We start from the raw sequence: 19,616 nt of genomic DNA, 5'->3' as shown, positions 1-19,616 counted from the left end.
GGCACACAGGAGAAGCGCCCATTTGCTTCTCCACCCCTCCGCGGCGCTTTCCTCTCTGTCTCTCTCTTCCCCTCCCGCAGCCAAGGCTCCATTGGAGCAAAGATGGCCTGGGCGCTGGGGATGGCTCTGTGGCCTCTGCCTCAGGCGCTAGAGTGGCTCTGGTCGCAACATGGCGACGCCCAGGATGGGCAGAGCATCGCCCCCTGGTGGGCAGAGCGTCGCCCCTGGTGGGCGTGCCGGGTGGATCCCGGTCGGGCGCATGTGGGAGTCTGTCTGACTGTCTCTCCCTGTTTCCAGCTTCAGAAAAATGAAAAAAAAAAATTATTAAAAAAAAAACAAACCTTTGCTTGAAAAAAAAAAAAAAACACTTTGCTTGCCGGAGATACCGCCAAATCAAAGCATTTCCTATGTAACATCGGGAAATAGAACTCATGCTTCCATACGATGCACAGAAATCGTAACAGCTCATTCATGCCAACTTTCAAAGTGAAAGGACAAATTTATCAGAAAGCCAGCTCCCTGCTTCTGTTCCCAGATGGTTAACATAAATTCCTACAAATGTATTTCCTTGGTGATGGCAATGATGAATTGAATATGGAATTTCTACCGGCATAAAAAGGTCCATCTTTTCCCAACTGCAAGAGCTTCTTCACGAAAAAAACAATTTAGTGTGTTTGTTCAAAACAGCAATTGACATGATGCCATCTAATACACACAAGATTGTTATTCATGCTGACAAAATGGCTGCTGGAGAACATGTGCGGAGATTCAATGCTCCAACTATAGATGAAGTTGACATTGTTATAGTTGGAGATCAATTCCAACCTAGAGATATTGTTCTTCATCGGAGAAACAATCAGTTGACAAAACTTGCAGAAACTCATCGATGCTACAATGCCCTGAAATATCCAATCATTTTTGGGGATGGTGCCGATGGATATCACTTCTACATTAAGATGATAAATCTAGCCTGACCTGTGGTGGCGCGGTGGATGAAGCGTCGACCTGGAAATGCTGAGGTTGCCGGTTCGAAACCCTGCACTTGTCTGGTCAAGGCACATATGGGAGTTGATGCTTCCAGCTCCTCCCCCATTCTCTCTCTCTCTCTCTGTCTCTCCCTCTCCTCTCTAAAATGAGTAAATAAATAATAATAAAAAAAAAAACTGGTGAAAGCACAGGATCAATTGCTGCTTGAAAAAACTGGAAATATTAAAAAAAAAAAAAGATGATAAATCTAGTCAGTGGTGAAGAAACAAATATGAAATGCAGCACAATGAACTATTATTCATACCGATTAATGATTCAAGAAAATGAAGACAATCACATTTTGAAATGCCAATTGTTTCACCAGTACATCATAGATATGTATGCAAAAATCAAAACAGAATGTTTGATATTCATCCGTTTGAATCAGACCAAGCTTCTTTCTGAAAAATACGTTCATTTGCGAGATGCAGTTGTAAATGATGATAATACAACTAACGTTGGAAGACTAACGATTTTGTCATCTTCATATACGGGCAGTCCACGTCATATGCAGGAGTATGCTCATGACCAGGCAGTGGCGCAGTGGATAGAGCATCGGACTGGGATGCCGAGGACCCAGTTTCGAGACCCCGACGTCGCCAGCTTGAGCGCGGGCTCATCTGGCTTGAGCAAAAAGCTCACCAGCTTGGACCTAAGGTCACTGATTCAAGCAAGTAGTTACTCGGTCTGCTGAAGGTCAAGGCGCATATGAGAAAGCAATCAATGAACAACTAAGGTGTTGCAACGAAAAACTGATTATTGATGCTTCTAATCTCTCTCCATTCCTTTCTGTCTGTCCCTATCTATTCCTCTCTCTGACTCTCTCTCTATCCCTGTAAAAAAAAAAAAAAAAAGCAGTCGCATATGTTTGTCACTAAAGGCATCCAGACCGATTCATTACATTCACATGCAATCCAGGTTGGGACGATATACAGCAGCTCTTACTTCCTGGCCATGGATAGGTGGATAGGCATGACATCACAGCACGTGTTTTCAGACAGAAGCTGAAATCGCTGATGGATTTCATGGTAAAACATGGGTCTGTGTGCTGTAAAAAATTAATGAGCAATGTCGTAGAAGCAACAATCTTGACAGGACCTTTCAAAGGTAAAGATGTCCTCATTCTTCCCATTCCTATGATTCCAACGGATATGCCATTTCAATGTAAGAGATTGCAATTCCCAATTTGATTGGCGTTTGCAATCACCATCAACAAAGCTCAGGGCCAATCTTTAGAACTGTGCGGTTTAGATCTACACATGGATTGCTTCTCACATGGACAATTATATGTTGCGTGTTCTAGACTCGGCAAACCAGACAATCTCTATATCTGCACAGACAATGGAACAACAAAATATATTGTATACCCACAAGCATTGTGAAATTAAACATATTAGAAATGTGCGCTTTCTCTTTCTTTTCCATTTAATCAGACTGAGCCACAGCAACGCATGGCCAGGTACAGCTAGTTACCTATAAAATCTGTTCTTCTCTCTAATTCACCTACTGAAATCCTACCTATTCTGTCAGCCAAATGAGAAAAACAAGAATAATTTTCAAAAAATTAGGGATAAATTAGGATCTCTGATTTATATTAAGTAATATTAACTACTAATGAAAGCTTTAAAATAATAAATTGAAAAGTGACTTTCAGAAGGCATATCTAGGAGGCATATCTAGGATAAGACTTGTTGCTTTGTAAATTTAATCAACATAAAAAATGCAGGCTGTTTTTAGTATAACACGTGGCAAAAGCAAAGGGGATTTAGGAAACAATTATCTAGATCAGCGGCCTCCAAGTGTAATCCACACATGGTCTCCAAGTGTATGATCAGCATTGCCTGGGAACGTGTGAGAAATGCAAGTTCTCCAGATGCCCCAGAACTACTAAACCAGAGACTCGGGATGAGGCTGGCAATCTGTTTCACCAGGTCTTCCAGGTAATTCTAATACACACTAACCATATCAGAAACATACTAAAGTTAGAGAACCAATGGTCTAAATGATTAGCCCAAAAGAAGCAGAAGGGAGTTGAAGAAGAAGGAGTGGACTTACTTGGTATGTGAAAACTAAAAAACATTTTATAAGTAGTGTTGCTTTTCTATTGCTCAGGACTGAGCAACCTAGTATGTGTGTTATATTTATTATTTGACCTAAATAAATGTGTTAAACATATACACATATACCATACTTATAAATACATAGTACAATTGGTGTACATAGGGCCAACAACTGGAAAGAAATATCCAAAAAATAAGATATGTTGATAATGGGATTTTGTTTTCATTCTTTTTAAATAATTTCCCTCAGATCAAATTAGCTAGGTATTGTTATTCCCATTTTAGACGCGGCACACAGATTCAGAGGAGGGGATTGGCCCAAGGTCAAAGAACTAGTAAATGCAATGAACTGGGTTTAAACTAGGAGTTTATGGCAAAGTTTAATTTACTTACTGTTACACCATTCAGTTTTTAAGAGTAATATTTTACAACAGAAAAGCATTTAAATATATAAACATATTATGAGGCAATACACAAAAATAAAATCATTTGAAAAATCCAAAGGTGGTGCTTAAAACTCATACTCATATTTAATTGTTAAATGTGAAACGGACATTACCTGCCAGCTTTGTTTATTTACTAGGCTATTGAGAAAAATTATATTTCCAAGTCTGAAAATTTTCTCAGTAAATACATTAAATTGACCATTGACATAATTTTCATCAAACTTGAGGTAAAAGTGAACGTTAAACAAAAAAGATTAGGCCCAGGCCAGTTGGCTCAGCAGTAGAGCTCAGCCCAGCATGTGAAGTCCTTGGTTCGATTCCCAGTCAGGGCACACAGGAGAAGCGACCATCTGCTCCTCCACCCCTTCCCTTTCTCTCTCTTTTTCTCTCTTCCTCTCCCTCAGCCATGGCTTAATTGGTTCAAGCAAGTTGGCACTGAGCACTCCTCAGATGCTAAAATAGCTCCTTGGTTGCTGGGCAATGGAGCAATGACCCCAGATGGACAGAACATCGCCCCCTAGTGGCCTTGCAGGTGAATCCCGGTTGGGGCACATGCGAGAGTCTTTGTATCTCCCCTACTCTCACTAAAAAAGTTTTTTAAAAAGATTAACAGCACAATTTTATAATACAATAAAAAAGATAACAATGGGTAAAACATATCAATAGATTCTAGCATTTCTAAAAGGATGTCCACTCTAGCCAAGAAAAGGAAATAAAGACCATACAGATTGGAAAGGAATAAGTAAAACTAGCTCTATTTGCAGATATTGTAAACTTGAATAGAAAATTTCAAAGAATCCACTAAAAACTATTATTACAAGTCAATGAGTTGAACAAGTTTGTAGTGTACCAAATCAATGTACAAAAATCAAGTCCAGTTCTCTACACTAGAAATTAACAATCCAAAAGCAAAAATTTTTTAAAATTCCATGTATAATAGCATAAAAAAACAAAATACATAAGAAAAAAAATTAACAAAATAAGGGAAAGATATCCACACTGAAAATCACAAAATTTCTTTATAAAGAAATTTAAAAAGAAAATAAATGTAAAGATATGTATGTCACATTCCTGGATCAGGGATCATTTCCCCCCAAGCTTAGGGATAGGCATTCAGTCTTTTACCATTAAGTATGATTGATGTTATCTGTGTTTCTTTGTAGATGATCTTCCTCGCTTTGAAAAGGTTGCTCTCCATTCCCAGTTGTTTTTTTAAAGAGAGAGAGAGAGATAGGGACAGACAGGAACAGAGAGAGATGAGAAGCATCAATCATCAGTTTTTTGTTGTGACACCTTAGTTGTTCATTGATTGCTTTCTCATATGTGCCTTGACCACGGGCCTTCAGCAGACCGAGTGACCTCTTGCTCGAGCCAGCGACCTTGGGTGAGCTGGTGAGCTTTTTGCTCAACCTGGCAACCTCGGGGTCTCGAACCTGGGTCTTCCGCATCCCGGTCCAACGCTCTCCATCCACTGTGCCACCACCTAGTCAGGCCCAGTTTTTGTTTTTATCAAGAATGTGTGGGCCCTGGCGGGTTGGCTCAGCGGTAGAGCGTCGGCCTGGCGTGCGGGGGGCCCAGGTTCGATTCCCGGCCAGGGCACATGGGAGAGGCGCCCATTTGCTTCTCCACCCCCACCCCCCTCCTTCCTCTCTGTCTCTCTCTTCCCCTCCCGCAGCCAAAGCTCCATTGGAGCAGGGATGGCCCGGGCGCTGGGGATGCCTCCTTGGCCTCTGCCCCAGGTGCTAGAGTGGCTCTGGTCGCGGCAGAGCGACGCCCCGGAGGGGCAGAGCGTCGCCCCTGGTGGGCGTGCCGGGTGGATCCCGGTCGGGCGCATGCGGGAGTCTGTCTGACTGTCTCTCCCGTTTCCAGCTTCAGAAAAGTGCAAAAAAAAAAAAGAATGTGTGTTGAATTTTTAAAGGTGTGGAATTTTGAAAAGCACTTTTTTTGTGTGTGAGCATGCATTTTTTAATCCGTTATTCTATGCCACTCAAACTGGTTCTTAAAAACTTCTTCCTGCCCACTTTAGCTGGCTCATTTAGTTGGCCTACCATTCACATCTTATCCTTTCTAGCCCAGAAACCTGGAGAGAGGGAGAGGGAGCCGGGGTAGTGGAGGGAGAGAGAGAGAGAGAGAGAGAGAGAGAGAGAGAGGGAGAGAGAGAGGGAGAGAGAGAGAGATATGACACCTGGGCCCGTTCAAATCCTCTTTGCATGGATGGAGTGAGAGTATTTGCCCCATAATCCAATTCCCGCCTTCTCCTATTCAGCATTCAGGGCCTTTCTCGGCACCCAGTGCCACCACTGGCTTCTTATTAGTGGGAGGCTGAAATTTACGGAGGGCTCATAGAGCCCGCCTCTCCCGTGCGGGTCTCCAAGTCTTATCCAATCAGTGCCCAGTCAGGAGCCAAGACGCAGCAAAGCCTCGCGACGCTCAACCACTCCCGACCTTGCTTCCCGGGCGTCACGTGCTCCCGGGCCACGTCTTCCGCTCTCCTCCACAGAGCACCGCCCTTCGCCTGCTGCTCTCTCAGTGGCCGCAGCTCCCGCGGTCTCCTGGGTGACGGGAACGCGGTAGCCTTCTTGAAGGGGGCCTGGGGCGCCTGCGCACTTGCTAGATCGCGCCGCGCTCCACCCTGAAGATGAAGGTAATATACAAACCCCGGGGGCGGGAAGACCCCACCACGGGCCCCTCAGCCCGCCAAGCGTCGCTTTGAGGATAGGGATGTGTGATCCTCCCTTCTTCCTCTAGCGCGTGGAGTGGGGAAAGGGTGGCGACCCAGGAGGGAGAGAATGGGGGCGGGCGCAGTTGAAGGACCGAGGTTAAAGGAAAGAAAACTGGGAAAGCGGAGAGGGAGGCCTCTCATTTCTGGGGTCGCGACTGGAGATGAAGCGGTGCGGGAAGAAGGGACCCCGTCACGGCCGGAAATGAGCGGACTGGATCTGAAGAGACCCTGAACTTCGCTCCGCGTTTGCAGGGTTGTGATCAAATTGATTCGTTCGGGTGTCGCGAGTTGGCTCATTTCTTACAGCAAAACCCCTGACCAGCCCCTCAAACAGAGTGAAAGCCTCCAAAAGAAAAATCTCTTATTGTATTGCCTGTGATTGGTCCTATTTACTTGATGGCAAGAATACAGTATTCACGGAGAAATCTGCAAGCGCCGGTTTAACGCTCAAGAACGTCGTTCCCTGCACGCACGGTTCCCAGGCTTGGGGTCCTCGCGAACCCCGCTCCGGAGTCACTGGCTTCAGCGCCTTCACCTTTCCGCTTTGCCACAGCCATACCCCCTGGCAATGTATAAATTCTTTCACACGTCCTACAGCTTCCTTGCGGCTATTAGTGTGGAAATTAGAATTGACAGACCGGTGATCATAACTCACATTTCTAAAGCTCTTTACGATTTATGAAGTATCTGAAGTGAGGAGATACTATTATTCCTGTTTTAAAGTTCAGAATTCTGTGCTTGAGGCAATTTAAACTAGTTTTATGCCCTACAGCTAACGTAAAATGCAAATTTTAAATCTTGGTTTTCTGGTGAAGTTAGCACCATTTCCACTGCACTAAGTATGGAACATCTACATAAGCTCCTTTGAAGAGAAATAATAAGGTCCCATGGAAGTCTACCGTGCAGCTAGTGCAGTTCAAGTTTAAGAATTCCTCATTTGCCTGACCTGTGGTGGCGCAGTAGATAAAGCTTCGGCCTGGAAATGCTGAGGTCGCCGGTTCGAAACCCTGGGCTTGCCTGGTCAAGGCACATAGGGGAGTTGATGCTTCCAGCTCCTCCCCCCCTTCTCTCTCTCTCTGTCTCTCTTCTCTCTCTCTCCCTCTGTCTCTCCCTCTCCTCTCTAAAATGAATAATAAATAAATAAATAAATAAATAAATAAATAAATAAAAGAATTCCTCATTTGCGGGAAGGGATTCCAGGGTAATATAGTCACAAAATTTAAAAAGTAAGATGCTTTTATACCCCCCTCCTTTTTTCTTTTCCTTTAACGGCATCTTGATGCTCCACAAAATTGGATGCACCTGTGGTTGTTGTACACCTCTGTTTTCAATAGAGATGGATTTCGTCTCTCCAACATATGAAGTACTACCTATTGATTGGTGGTTAATTTTGAGTATTGGAAGAACTGCCCCTCAGACTATTAAGCCACCTATATAGTAGTATGTAAACCTGTATATCTGGATATGAGCACCATTGTTTAATCTTTAACTTAACCTAATATTAAATCTAGTTCCTGGCGGGTTAGCTCAGTCGGTTAAGAGCGTCCTCCCAAAACGACAGGGTTGCCTGTTCAATCCCGGTCAGTGCACAAAGAGAAGCAACCAAAGAATGCGTGGCTGAGTGGGACAACAAATGAATGCTTCCCTTCTCCCTCCTTTCTGTCTCCCCTCTCTCTGCCTCCTCTCTCCCTTCCTTTCTCTCTCTAAAAATCAATCAATAAATTAAAAAAAAAATTAAGCCCTGGCCAGATATCTCTGGATAGTTCAGTGGGTGGCAGTGTCGGAGCATGGAGGTTGCCACTTTGATTCCCGGGTCAAGGCACATACAGGAGCAGCTCTGTGTTCCTGTCTCTCTCTCTCTGCCTCTCTCTCTCTGCCTCTCTCAAAAGAACAAACAAAAATCTAATTATTTTATTTGCTCTCTCTGTTGCTGGATGTTGTAGATCATCACTGTTTCCTATTAACTATGTGAACCAATATTAAAAATTATAATAGCCACATTAAAGTATTTTTAAAAACAAAATCAATTTTAACAATATAGTTCATCTAGTAAATTTAAATATTACTTCAACATGTAATCAATACAAAAATTATAAATGATAGTTTGCATTCTCTTTTTTATAGTATTTGAAATCCAATATGATTTTATATTTACAGCACTTTTTTTTTTTTTTTTCAGAGACAGAGGGTCAGCGAGTTGGATAGACAGGGACAGACAGGAATAGAGAGATGAGAAGCATCAATCATTAGTTTTTCGTTGCGCGTGGCAACACCTTAGTTGTTCATTGATTGCTTTCTCATATGTGCCTTGACCGCGGGCCTTCAGCAGACCGAGTAACCCCTTGCTTGAGCCAGCGACCTTGGGTCCAAGCTGGTGAGCTTTTGCTCAAACCAGAGGAGCCCGCACTCAAGCTGGCGACCTCAGGGTCTTGAACCTGGGTCCTTAGCATCCCAGTCTGACGCTCTATCCACTGTGCCACCGCCTGGTCAGGCAGCACATTTAAATTTGGTCTAACCAACATTTCAAGTCCTCAATAAAATTTCAAGTCCACATGTGGTTTGTGGCTTCCATAACCACAGTTCTAGATGAACTTGTCTAAGTGAAAATATGGTTTTTCAACCGACACATTGTCCATTCAGTAGCCAAATAAAACACACTGAATGATAAATATAACTGATAGGTAAAGAAAATTTTGAATGAAGTATAAATATAAGGTCTACCGGAAAGTTCTGTCCGTTTCTATCACAACAAGTTTTGACACGTAAGCACATGTTTATTTGGCACATGTGTGCCTCTATTTTTATCACTTAATGTATACATACTGACGTAGCAAATTAACTAAAACGAAGTTGATTCACGTTAGTCTTTATGTGAAGCGATAGTGTACCCATGGCTACTGATAAAGTTCATTTACGCCACTGTATTGTATATGAATTTCAACAAGGAAGAAATGCTACAGAAGCATGTAGAAATTTATTGAAAGTGGTGAAGGTACAGTTTCTGATAGGACATGCAGAAGATGGTTCAAAAAATTCAAAACAGGTGATTTCGACCTTTCTGATAAGCCACGTTCTGGGCGACCATCTTTGATCGACAACGATGTTGTTAAGACCATGTTGGAGCAAGATCCTTTTCTGACAACATCGGAGATCGCAGAAAGGCTTAATTCAGCCCAGCAAACCATTTCAGACCATATTTGGAAGATAGGATTGGTGTGGAAATATATTACTTAATAAAGTTTATTGATGGTAAGAAAAATTTGTATTTTGTTTTATTCCAAAAATGGACAGAACTTTCCGGTAGACCTTATATATCCATTTTGTATTTCTATCATGGTTAAGATAAGCTGAATAACAGTTTGTTAAATTTAAACCCAAAACATCCAGGTCACTGATAATTAGCTAAATTCAAACAAATTATATTCATCTTAAACATAGATAAAACATGAAACTTACACATTTTTATAAAACTAATATTCGAAACTTTTTAAAGAAAAAAAGTTTTATAATAAACTCTTCCCTATTAATTGAGGTCTATATTTTACCAGTCATTGTGATTTTTGTGTTTTGTTGATTAATTGTTTTGTTATCTTGTTGACTTCTTCTGGATAAACTCTTAACATAAGCCTTCACCATCCTGAATTGTACTGTTTTCACGACCATATCTTGACATCTTTTCTGACTAACCCCTAATTCTAGATTCTGAATTTTTTTTTTTTAGTGTGTTTTCTCACTGCTAGAAAAGACTTGGGTTGGCGCACCAGTACTGTTTACCTGGCAAAAAACATCAGGAAACTACCTTGCAGTAACAGGGTAAGTAACCAGTGAATGTGTTATTTTTATATTATATAAGTCATCCTGACTCCAAATCATTGTATACCTACATAAGTACACCATATATCTATTCAGTAGTTGTTGTGAGATGGTTGTATGGTAGGAAAAGTAGTATCTTCATCTCCTTAATGTCAGAGTTCATGGAATCTTTTCCCTGATAATAAGTTTTTAGATATAAATTATGAAACTATGATGAGAGAACACTGAAAGTACTTGTATAGCAGCTAAATTTTTTATACACATAGATTAAAAAAAGCATTCAAATCATATTTTTGTATTCTAATTGTTTTTAGAGCTGATCATATTGTGAAAATCTTTGATCGCCATGGTCAAAAAAGAAGTGAAATTAACTTATCTGGGTAAGTACAGAGGTAGATCAAAAACTTTTTCAAGCTTTATTGCCTAAAATATAAAAAAGTATTGACTTAAAACCATAATTGAATAGAATTGTATAACATACATAACCTTATCTCCTCTTTTACTTTTTTCATTTGCAAAGGGATTTGTTTTTTATACATACATAAGTAGTTAATGAAATATGTAGATAAATAACATTTGAGTTAGAGTTTAGAAACACCCATACATTCACAGGGAAGCTTAAAGCAGGATTATAAATGAGTTCATGTAAAAGAATTCTTATTTAATTATAAACCTGCCTTAGATGTGTATAGGTTGACAAGATAAACCTATATCACTGTCATATGTCCTATCTAATAAATTTTTGAAAAATACTTATTTTTACATACTTCATAAAGAACAAAGACTTTATCTATATTCAGGAAATCATTCTAGGTAACACTAAGGATAACTTAAGCATTTTTAATGATTTGGTATAATCATTATTATTCATTAATGATTTTTACTGGTAGTCTCTGTAGTTATTAAAATGTGTAGATACTCTCAACTACATGATCTTAGACTGCCATACTTTTAAAATTCACATCTGCTTTCTGTAGATGATTGCTACCACCTTTGCAAATCTCTACCAGCCTTTTCTAGTTCCTGCTCTGCCCCCACACACCTGATGCCACCATTTTGGCATTTCCCATTGCTGTTAATTGTTGCCTCTGGTTTCTATATTTTGGGAAACAGAGATCAAGGTAGTTATGTCTAAAATAAAGTAAGGAGTCAGTAAAAAGCTTCTGAGTAAATCACATGATCTTTATTATATAAGCTCTGTGACATCTATTCTGGTTACACTATGACCTTATTTTTTCACCTCTGAATTCTTTTGCTATATTCATTAGAGTTGAATTTGACTGACATAGGATCTACAGATAAATAAAATGCCATTATATATTGTCTTTAATTAGCAGGTAACTTTAACAATTCAAAAGCTTCCCTCTTCCATATTTTCCAAAACTGTAAGACTATTAGACCCTAAAACATGTTTTAACAATTTTAGGAATAACTGAAGTAATTCCCAGCTGTCTTAAATGTAAATCTATACAAAAACGAAGTGTGTCAAAATGAAAAATAGCATCAGAGAAGAAAGGTACCTCCTCAAGAAAGTTTTACAATTATAATAAACATTTTGAAATAATTTTGAATAGGAAGAAACATGTTGAACAGAGCATTTCCTATTTAGAACTATTTTGTCAACTCAGTTGAATCACTCTTTTATTAAGATAGAATGTGAAAATAACATTTCGTACTCACCACTTTAGAATTCAGTCTTTCCGTTATCTGCAATACTACATCTACCTAGCCTTGAACTCTCTTATGTACAATTTATCTAAAAATGACTTCATTACATATTAGTACCTTCCTTTTATCTTTGTAAGTCTGAAATAACCTTTCAAATCTTGATCAAATGACCTCTTGATTCCACATGGGATTCATTTGTAAAGGTGCTTGATGAGTGTGTTTTACCGAAAGGTTCTTTAGAACAGTGGTCCCCAAACCCCGGGCCGCGGACCAGTACCAGTCCGTGGGCCATTTGGTACCGGTCCACAGAGAAAGAATAAATAACTTATATTATTTCCGTTTTATTTATATTTAAGTCTGAAAGATGTTTTATTTTTTAAAAATGACCAGATTCCCTCTGTTATATCCGTCTAAGACTCACTCTTGACGCTTGTCTCGGTCATGTGATACATTTATCCATCCCACCCTAAAGGCTGGTCCGTGAAAATATTTTCTGACATTAAACTGGTCCGTGGCCAAAAAAAGGTTGGGGACCATTGCTTTAGAAGATCCAAGAAAAATCTTCTTACTAGGTTATATTTAATACACAATTAAGTTATTTTAATATTTTATTTTTACTTTTATTTTTATTTTAGTGAGAGAGAGCAAGAGAAAGAAAGACAGAAGGGAGAGTGATGAGAAGCATCAACTCATAGTTATGGCAACCTAGTTCATTGATTGCTTTCTCATATGTGCCTTGATGGGGAGGGGGGAGTTCCAGTTGAGCCAGTGACCCCTTGGGTTCCAGTCAAACCAGCAATCTTGGGCTTCAAGCCAGTGCCCTTTGGGCTCAAGCCAGAGACTATGGGATCATGTCTGTGATCCCACATTCTAGCCGGCGACCCCATGCTCAAGCCAAATGAACCTGCATTCAAGCCAAAGACTGAGGTTTTAAGCCTGGGTCCTCAGCATCCCACACTGATGTCTGTCCACTGCGCAACTGCCTGGTCAGGCAATATACAAATTAAATTTAATGCAGCTTATGAATATGATATTTAAAATATAATTATGGTCGTCCCTCGCCATATCCTGGTTCACTTTTCGTGGTCTCACTGTATCGTGGATTTTTAAATTGTATTTATCTAATTTTGTATCATGGATTTTTCACTATATCACTGTATTTTGTGGTATATAGGTATTTTTATATATTTATTATTTTAATTGTTTTGCAGTAAAATAAGCATTTTCTAGCCTAAAATATTGAAAACAATATAAAAATATTAATTAAAACATTAAAAGAATATTACTGTATATTCACTGGTGAGTACCCATATAGAATTTTGTATGTTGTTAAAATTATGTAGGTTTAAGAGTGTAGAAAGTGTTTAAGAGCATAGGAAATATTTATAAAGGTGTGGGAAAGGTTTATAAGAGTGTAGGGAAGGTTTATAAAGCCTTAAAATATATATAAATAATAAAATAAATATAAGGTCGCTACTTCACGATTTTCACCTATTGCAGGGGTTCTGGAACCTAACCCCCGCGTTAGACAAGGGACCACCGTAACATTTTTCCTATCCTCTCAACAACAACAAAAGTTTTAAGTTAGTATTACCTAAGCAGTGAATAGTGAGTTGTATTTCTCACTTTACAAATTTTATGACCTACTTAAAATAGCTTGAATTGTCTTGTATAGACAAAAATCATAAGTAGGTGAGTATTTAAATTTTTTTCTCTACTTTAAAAAATGTATAGTGATGTTTTGCTCTGTTTTTTAAAAGGAACTGTGTTGCTATGGATTGGGATAAAGATGGAGATATCCTAGCAGTGATTGCTGAGAAATCTAGTTGCATTCACCTATGGGATGCCAACACAAATAAAACCAGCCAGTTAGATAGTGGCTTAAGGTAAGCATAACTTTTTAATTTTTTAAATCTTTACTTAGAAATATGATTATTTGTAGGTTTGATGCTAATAATACTACTTTCATTAAAAAGATGAATTGATGAGTTTTCTTATAAAAGAAAAAGTTCATTTTTTTTAGTTATATATGATCCTATTGATTTTGCCCATTAATTAAAATATAATTGTTATGATTATAAAATATAAATTGCTTCTTAAAAAATTGTTCCTGCCTGACTTGTGGTGGCGCAGTGGATGAAGCGTCAACCTGGAATGCTAAGGTCGCCGGTTCGAAGCCCCAGGCTTGCCCTGTCAAGGCACGTATGGGAGTTGATGCTTCCTGCTCCTCACCCCCCTTCTTTCTCTCTCTCTCTTCTCACTAAAATAAAATAAAAGTTAAAAAAAAAATTGTTCCTGATGAAACAGACTAAAAAGTTCAAAGATGAGACAAAACATATTTGGGAAAATCTGGAGATGGGATTGACTGCAGGCATGGCTGGATCTAGGGGTTCTGATGATGCAATCAAGACTGTTTATCCCTTGGCTCTTCCTTTCTCTGTATTTTGTTCATTCTAAGTCAGACACTCTCCACAGCCACTGGCAGATAGCGGCTTATATCATTTTCACAGCAAGTTATGCCAGACAAGAGAGCATGCTTCTGTCACATCACCAGTGTCCACTGAATTCCTCAAAAGGTCTCTGAGTGGAGTAGGCAGGACCATCGGATTGATCATTTCACCAAGTGAAGAATGGGGTAAGGGTGGGCAGTTCTCAAGTGGAAAAAAATTCTAGGCAGACAGAATAAATTACAGATCTCTGCCAAATAGAAACCATTTTCCCATTGGAAAAGAAAAACTTGTCAGTATTTACAATTTAAACTTTGAAGTTGTGACCTTGAACAAGTTTCTTAACCTCTCTCTAAGCCTCAATTTCTTCTCCTGTATGAAATGGGTATAAAAGTAATATCTGCCTCGTGGCATCATGTGGCACTATGTGGGCAGGAAAAGATCATACACATACCGTATTAGTCTACCCATTCTCAGTTTATTTCCCAAGGAATAAAAACCCAGAGGAAGCAAGATGACCATTCAGGACAGGATCAAATGTAACCTTAGCACAGTTTTCCTTGACCCACCAAAGTAGTACACAATGCCTGCATCCACAGGTGGTATTGTCTGCCCATGTAGAGTCTTGCTAGGTCTGAAAGCCTTCATTTCTTGCTCTGTCCTTTTATACTTCGGGTATACATCCCTTTTCAGAAAGAGTTTACACACTCTTTGTGCTCTCATTTAAGAGAATGTTTATAAATATCAAGTACTGGTTCTTGAACCAAATTCAGCATCAGTGAGGACACAGAAAAAAAATGCGTATTTAATCAAAGATTTTTTTTTAAACTGGTTTATCTCTGTTTCCTGCTATTTATGTTATCACAGGTCCATTTCCTCACACCATTTTAGGGTTGCTGTGATGTTTGATTTAATGTTATAGCTAGGCATTAAGAACTGAGTGACTCGCCTGACCAGGCGGTGGCGCAGTGGATAGAGCGTGGGACTGGGATGCGGAGGACCCAGGTTCGAGACCCTGAGGTCTCCAGCTTGAGCGCGGGCTCATCTCGTTTGAGCAAAAGCTCACCAGCTTGGACCCAAGGTCACTGGATTGAGCAAGGGGTTACTCGGTCAGCTGTAGCCCCACAGTCAAGGTACATATGAGAAAGCAATCAATGAACAACTAAGGTGTTGCAACAAAAAACTAATAATTGATGCTTCTAATTCCTCTTTGTTCCTGTCTTTCTGTTCCTATCTATCCCTCTCTCTGTCTCTAAAAAAAAAAAAGAAAAGCAAAAAAAAAGAACTGAGTGACTGGTACATGTTATTTTGATTATCATTAAGGTAAAATTAATGGTGTTTTACTATTGATATTAATAGTCAATGTCTAAAGGACTTTTGTATATACAATTTGTTTTTATTTAACGGCCAATCTATTACATAATTTTAAGTATCAGTTTTTCTTTTTTTTTTGTTTTTTCTTTTTTTTTCTCTCTCTTTTTTTTTTTTTTTTTTTTTGTATTTTTCTGAAGCTGAAAATGGGGAGAGACAGTCAGACAGACTCCCACATGCGCCCGACTGGGATCCACCCAGCACGCCCACCAGGGGCGATGCTCTGCCCATCCTGGGCCTCGCCATGCCGCGACCAGAGCCACTCCAGCGCCTGAGGCAGAGGCCACAGAGCCATCCCCAGCGCCCGGGTCATCTTTGCTCCAATGGAGCCTTAGCTGCGGGAGGGGAAGAGAGAGACAGAGAGGAAGGAGAGGGGGAGGGGTGGAGAAGCAGATGGGCGCCTCTCCTGTGTGCCCTGGCCGGGAATCGAACCCGGGACTTCTGCACGCCAGGCCGATGCTCTACCACTGAGCAACCGGCCAAGGCCCAGTTTTTCTTAAATATATTTATTTTGCAAAAGTAATTAAATTTTTCTTAAACAACTTACATTCCATTTATAAATTTAATCAGAATTGATTCTTTTGAGCACGTCAAACACCATAAGTAGTACATAAAACATATTCAAATATTATTACAAAAGTTACTATATTATTATATTAATATAATAGTTTTAATTTACTTATTTTTATTAGATGTATTTTTAGACCTTCTTAGGAATATAGTGGTACTTACCTGGGCTTGCAGCTGTTCTGTACCTGGCATACAGCAGTCTTTCCTGAGAAAGCTCTAAATATAACATCTGGTTCCTCAAGCAGTTGATGCTTTTTGGATCATGGGGCATGGCTGATTCTTTCAAGGCCATTTCAACCTGAGCACCAGTCATCCTACTCAGCCTCTTTTCTCATTCATCGCATTAATCTTTACTTGTGATATCAGCAAGGATTTTTAAGCCTATGTCATTTACATAGGTTGAACTTTTTGTTTTTGTAGCCAGGGGCATTTCTCTAAAATAATGTATTCTTTAAGTTTGCTTGGCCAGAAATGCATGTGATTTATTATACATTATTACACATTATACATTGGCCTGGCTTTTTTTTAGCATTATTGGAAACTTTTGTATGCCTCACTCTCTTATTTAATTTGTAGGGCCTTCTAGAGGCCTTATCTCCTAAGAGAAGAAATAATCTGTCTGTTAGCAATTTTGAGGACATTTGGTTACTTGATCTTTTTATTTGTTTTTTAATCATTTTTTATTTTTCAATTACAATTGACATACAATATTACATTAGTTTCAGGTGTACACCCAGTGATTAGACATAAAGTAACATACTAAGTGATCATCCCAATAAATGTTTCAAACATCTGACACCATACTTAGTTATCAGAATATTACTGACTATTTTTCCTGTGCTGTACTTTATATCCCCATGACTCTTCTGTATCAACCAACTTGTATTTCTTAATCTTTTCACCTTTTTCACCAATCCCCCCAAACTCCCTCCCATCTGGCAACTGTCCAAACATTCTTAGTATCTATGCAGCTGTTTCTCTTCTGCTTGTTTATTTTGTTTTTTAGGTTCAATTATTGATAAACATATACTTATTGCCATTTTATTGTATACACACACACACTCATTTTTTTTATTTATTTATTTTTTTTTCTTTTGGTATTTTTCCGAAGCTGGAAATGGGGAGAGACAGTCAGACAGACTCCCGCATGCGCCCGACCGGGATCCACCAGGCACGCCCACCAGGGGCGACACTCTGCCCACCAGGGGGCGATGCTCTGCCCCTCCGGGGTGTCGCTCTGTCGCGACCAGAACCACTCCAGCGCCTGGGGCAGAGGCCAAGGAGCCATCCCCAGCGCCCGGGCCATCTTTGCTCCAATGGAGCCTTGGCTGCGGGAGGGGAAGAGACAGAGAGGAAGGAGGGGGGCAGGGTGGAGAAGCAAATGGGTGCTTCTCCTATGTGCCCTGGCCGGAAATCGAACCCGGGTCCCTTGCACGCCAGGCTGACGCTCTACCGCTGAGCCAACCGGCCAGGGCCTCATTTATTTTTTTAAACGAGAGGAAGAGAGGTAGAGAGACAGACTCCCACATGCGCCCTGACCAGGATCCACCCAGCAATCCTTATCTGGAGCCAATGCTCAGACCAACCAAGCAATCCTCATCACCCCAGTCCAACACTTGAACCACCAGTTGAGCCACTGAGAGAGAGAAGGGGGAGAGAGGGGGGAAGAGAAGCAGATGGTCACTTCTCATGTCTGCTTGACCTGGAATCCAACCTGGGACATCAGCATGCCAGACCAACACTCTATCCACTGAACAAACTGGCCAGGGCCTGTTCATATTTTTTATCTTTATTTTTTCTTCTTAAAGAAGACCCTTTAACATTTCATGTAATTCTGGTTTTATGATGATGAACTCCTTTAGCTTTTTCTTGTCTGGTAAGCTCTTTATATGTCCTTCAATTCTAAATGATAGCTTTGCTAAGTAGCATATCTTGGTTATAGATCCTTGCTTTTTATCACATTGAATATTTCTTGCCACTCCCTCTGGCCTGCGAAGTTTCTGTTAAGAAATCACCTTACAGTCTTACAGGAGCTCCCTGGTGGGTAAGAGCAGGCGTTTCTAAAGCTCTCAGGTGATTCTGCTGCTCTTGGGATATTTTCAGAACCACTTTCTTAGATCCACTATGATTTCTTTCCTCAGTCTATGGAATGGGCTACTCTCCAAGGAACCCTGATCCCCTTTAGTAGGAAATTCTATTCTGTGAGTCCTTGAATGCATCTAAGAATTTGTGGTAGGCAAACATGCTTTTGACTTCCTTTTGAACTGCTAGTAATAGTGACAAAGGTGGAAAAAATATGTCCTTCATGAATTCCCAATGATTTTTCCAACTTAATATGTCATGTTATTGGACCCTGCTTTTTTTAAAATCACAGTGTCATCCTCCATTAAGATTTTTACCGTATTTAGAGTTACAACTGTTGTTAGCAGACAAATTAATTAATTACTCATCATATCATCTCATAACATTTGTGGTTCCATTATGACAGAGTTGAAGTCTACATTCATTATACATTTGTATTTTAAGTCTAACTGACTCTAAGGCAGCGGTTCTCAACCTGTGGGTCGCGACCCCGGCGGGGGTCGAACGACCAAAACACAGGGGTTGCCTAAAGCCATTGGAAATATTAATACATATTTTATTTAAAAATGTATTGTATAATAAATATGTATTTTCCGATGGCTTTAGGAGACCCCTGTGTTTTGGTCGTTCGACCCCCCCCCCCGGGGTCGCGACCCACAGGTTGAGAACCGCTGCTCTCAGGTTATCTTATCGTGTCTCCGAAATGCCTTTTGTACTTAACGTGTCCTAAAGCATTAAGTTGTAATTTTGTACTTCAGCTTCCAAGTAGATGTTAAATTACTCATGAAGTACTTTTTTTTTTTTTTTTTTTAATTTTTTTTTATTTTATTTATTCATTTTAGAGAGGAAAGAGAGAGGGAGAGAGAGACAGGGGGGAGGAGCTGGAAGCATCAACTCCCATATGTGCCTTGACCAGGCAAGCCCAGGGTTTCGAACCGGCGACCTCAGCATATCATGAAGTACTTTTTAAAGGGACTATTTAGAGATTATGATTGTGAATTATTTAATAATTTCTATCTTAATGTTACAGGGATCAAATGTCTCTTCTTCTTTGGTCAAAAATTGGAAGTTTCCTGGCTGTTGGAACCAGTAAAGGAAATTTGCTTATTTATAATCATCAGACATCTCGAAAGATTCCTGTCCTTGGTAGGTTATAGTTGGAAACACTGCTAAATAGTTGAGATGCCTTATGCAAATGTAAATTTTACTGCATCTGATTTTCCTGATATTTGGAGGGAAATTTTGTGGTATTAAGATTCCTATGGTCCAGCCTCAGATACAGCTAACTTAGATGATCCTTCTTTACTGCCTACTAAGAATTTCCCAGGCTACAAGAGTAGATTGCTCTAAGGTCGAGGTCAGCCTGTGTCTTTGGACATAAGTACTTAAATGAAATGGCTTCCATCCATCC

At 39.9% G+C, this 19,616-nt stretch overlaps 1 protein-coding gene across 1 annotated transcript in view; it reads left to right on the top strand.

Moving 5' to 3' along the window:
- The first annotated feature begins 6,061 nt into the window (after positions 1–6,061).
- The window catches only part of WDR19 (WD repeat domain 19), an 83,547-nt gene continuing 69,992 nt past the window's right edge, over positions 6,062–19,616 (top strand). The window contains exons 1-5 of the mRNA XM_066233462.1: positions 6,062–6,176; positions 9,976–10,067; positions 10,382–10,447; positions 13,496–13,621; positions 19,236–19,351. Coding sequence (XP_066089559.1) covers positions 6,171–6,176; positions 9,976–10,067; positions 10,382–10,447; positions 13,496–13,621; positions 19,236–19,351 — 406 coding nt within the window. The 5' untranslated portion in view covers positions 6,062–6,170. The remainder of the gene's footprint in view (positions 6,177–9,975; positions 10,068–10,381; positions 10,448–13,495; positions 13,622–19,235; positions 19,352–19,616) is intronic.

This window comes from Saccopteryx bilineata, chromosome 5 (assembly GCF_036850765.1).
Source record: "Saccopteryx bilineata isolate mSacBil1 chromosome 5, mSacBil1_pri_phased_curated, whole genome shotgun sequence".
In the NCBI taxonomy this organism is placed as follows: Eukaryota; Metazoa; Chordata; class Mammalia; order Chiroptera; family Emballonuridae; genus Saccopteryx; species Saccopteryx bilineata.
Note: the sequence above shows the minus strand (reverse complement) of the source record. Positions and strands in the feature narration are given on the sequence as shown.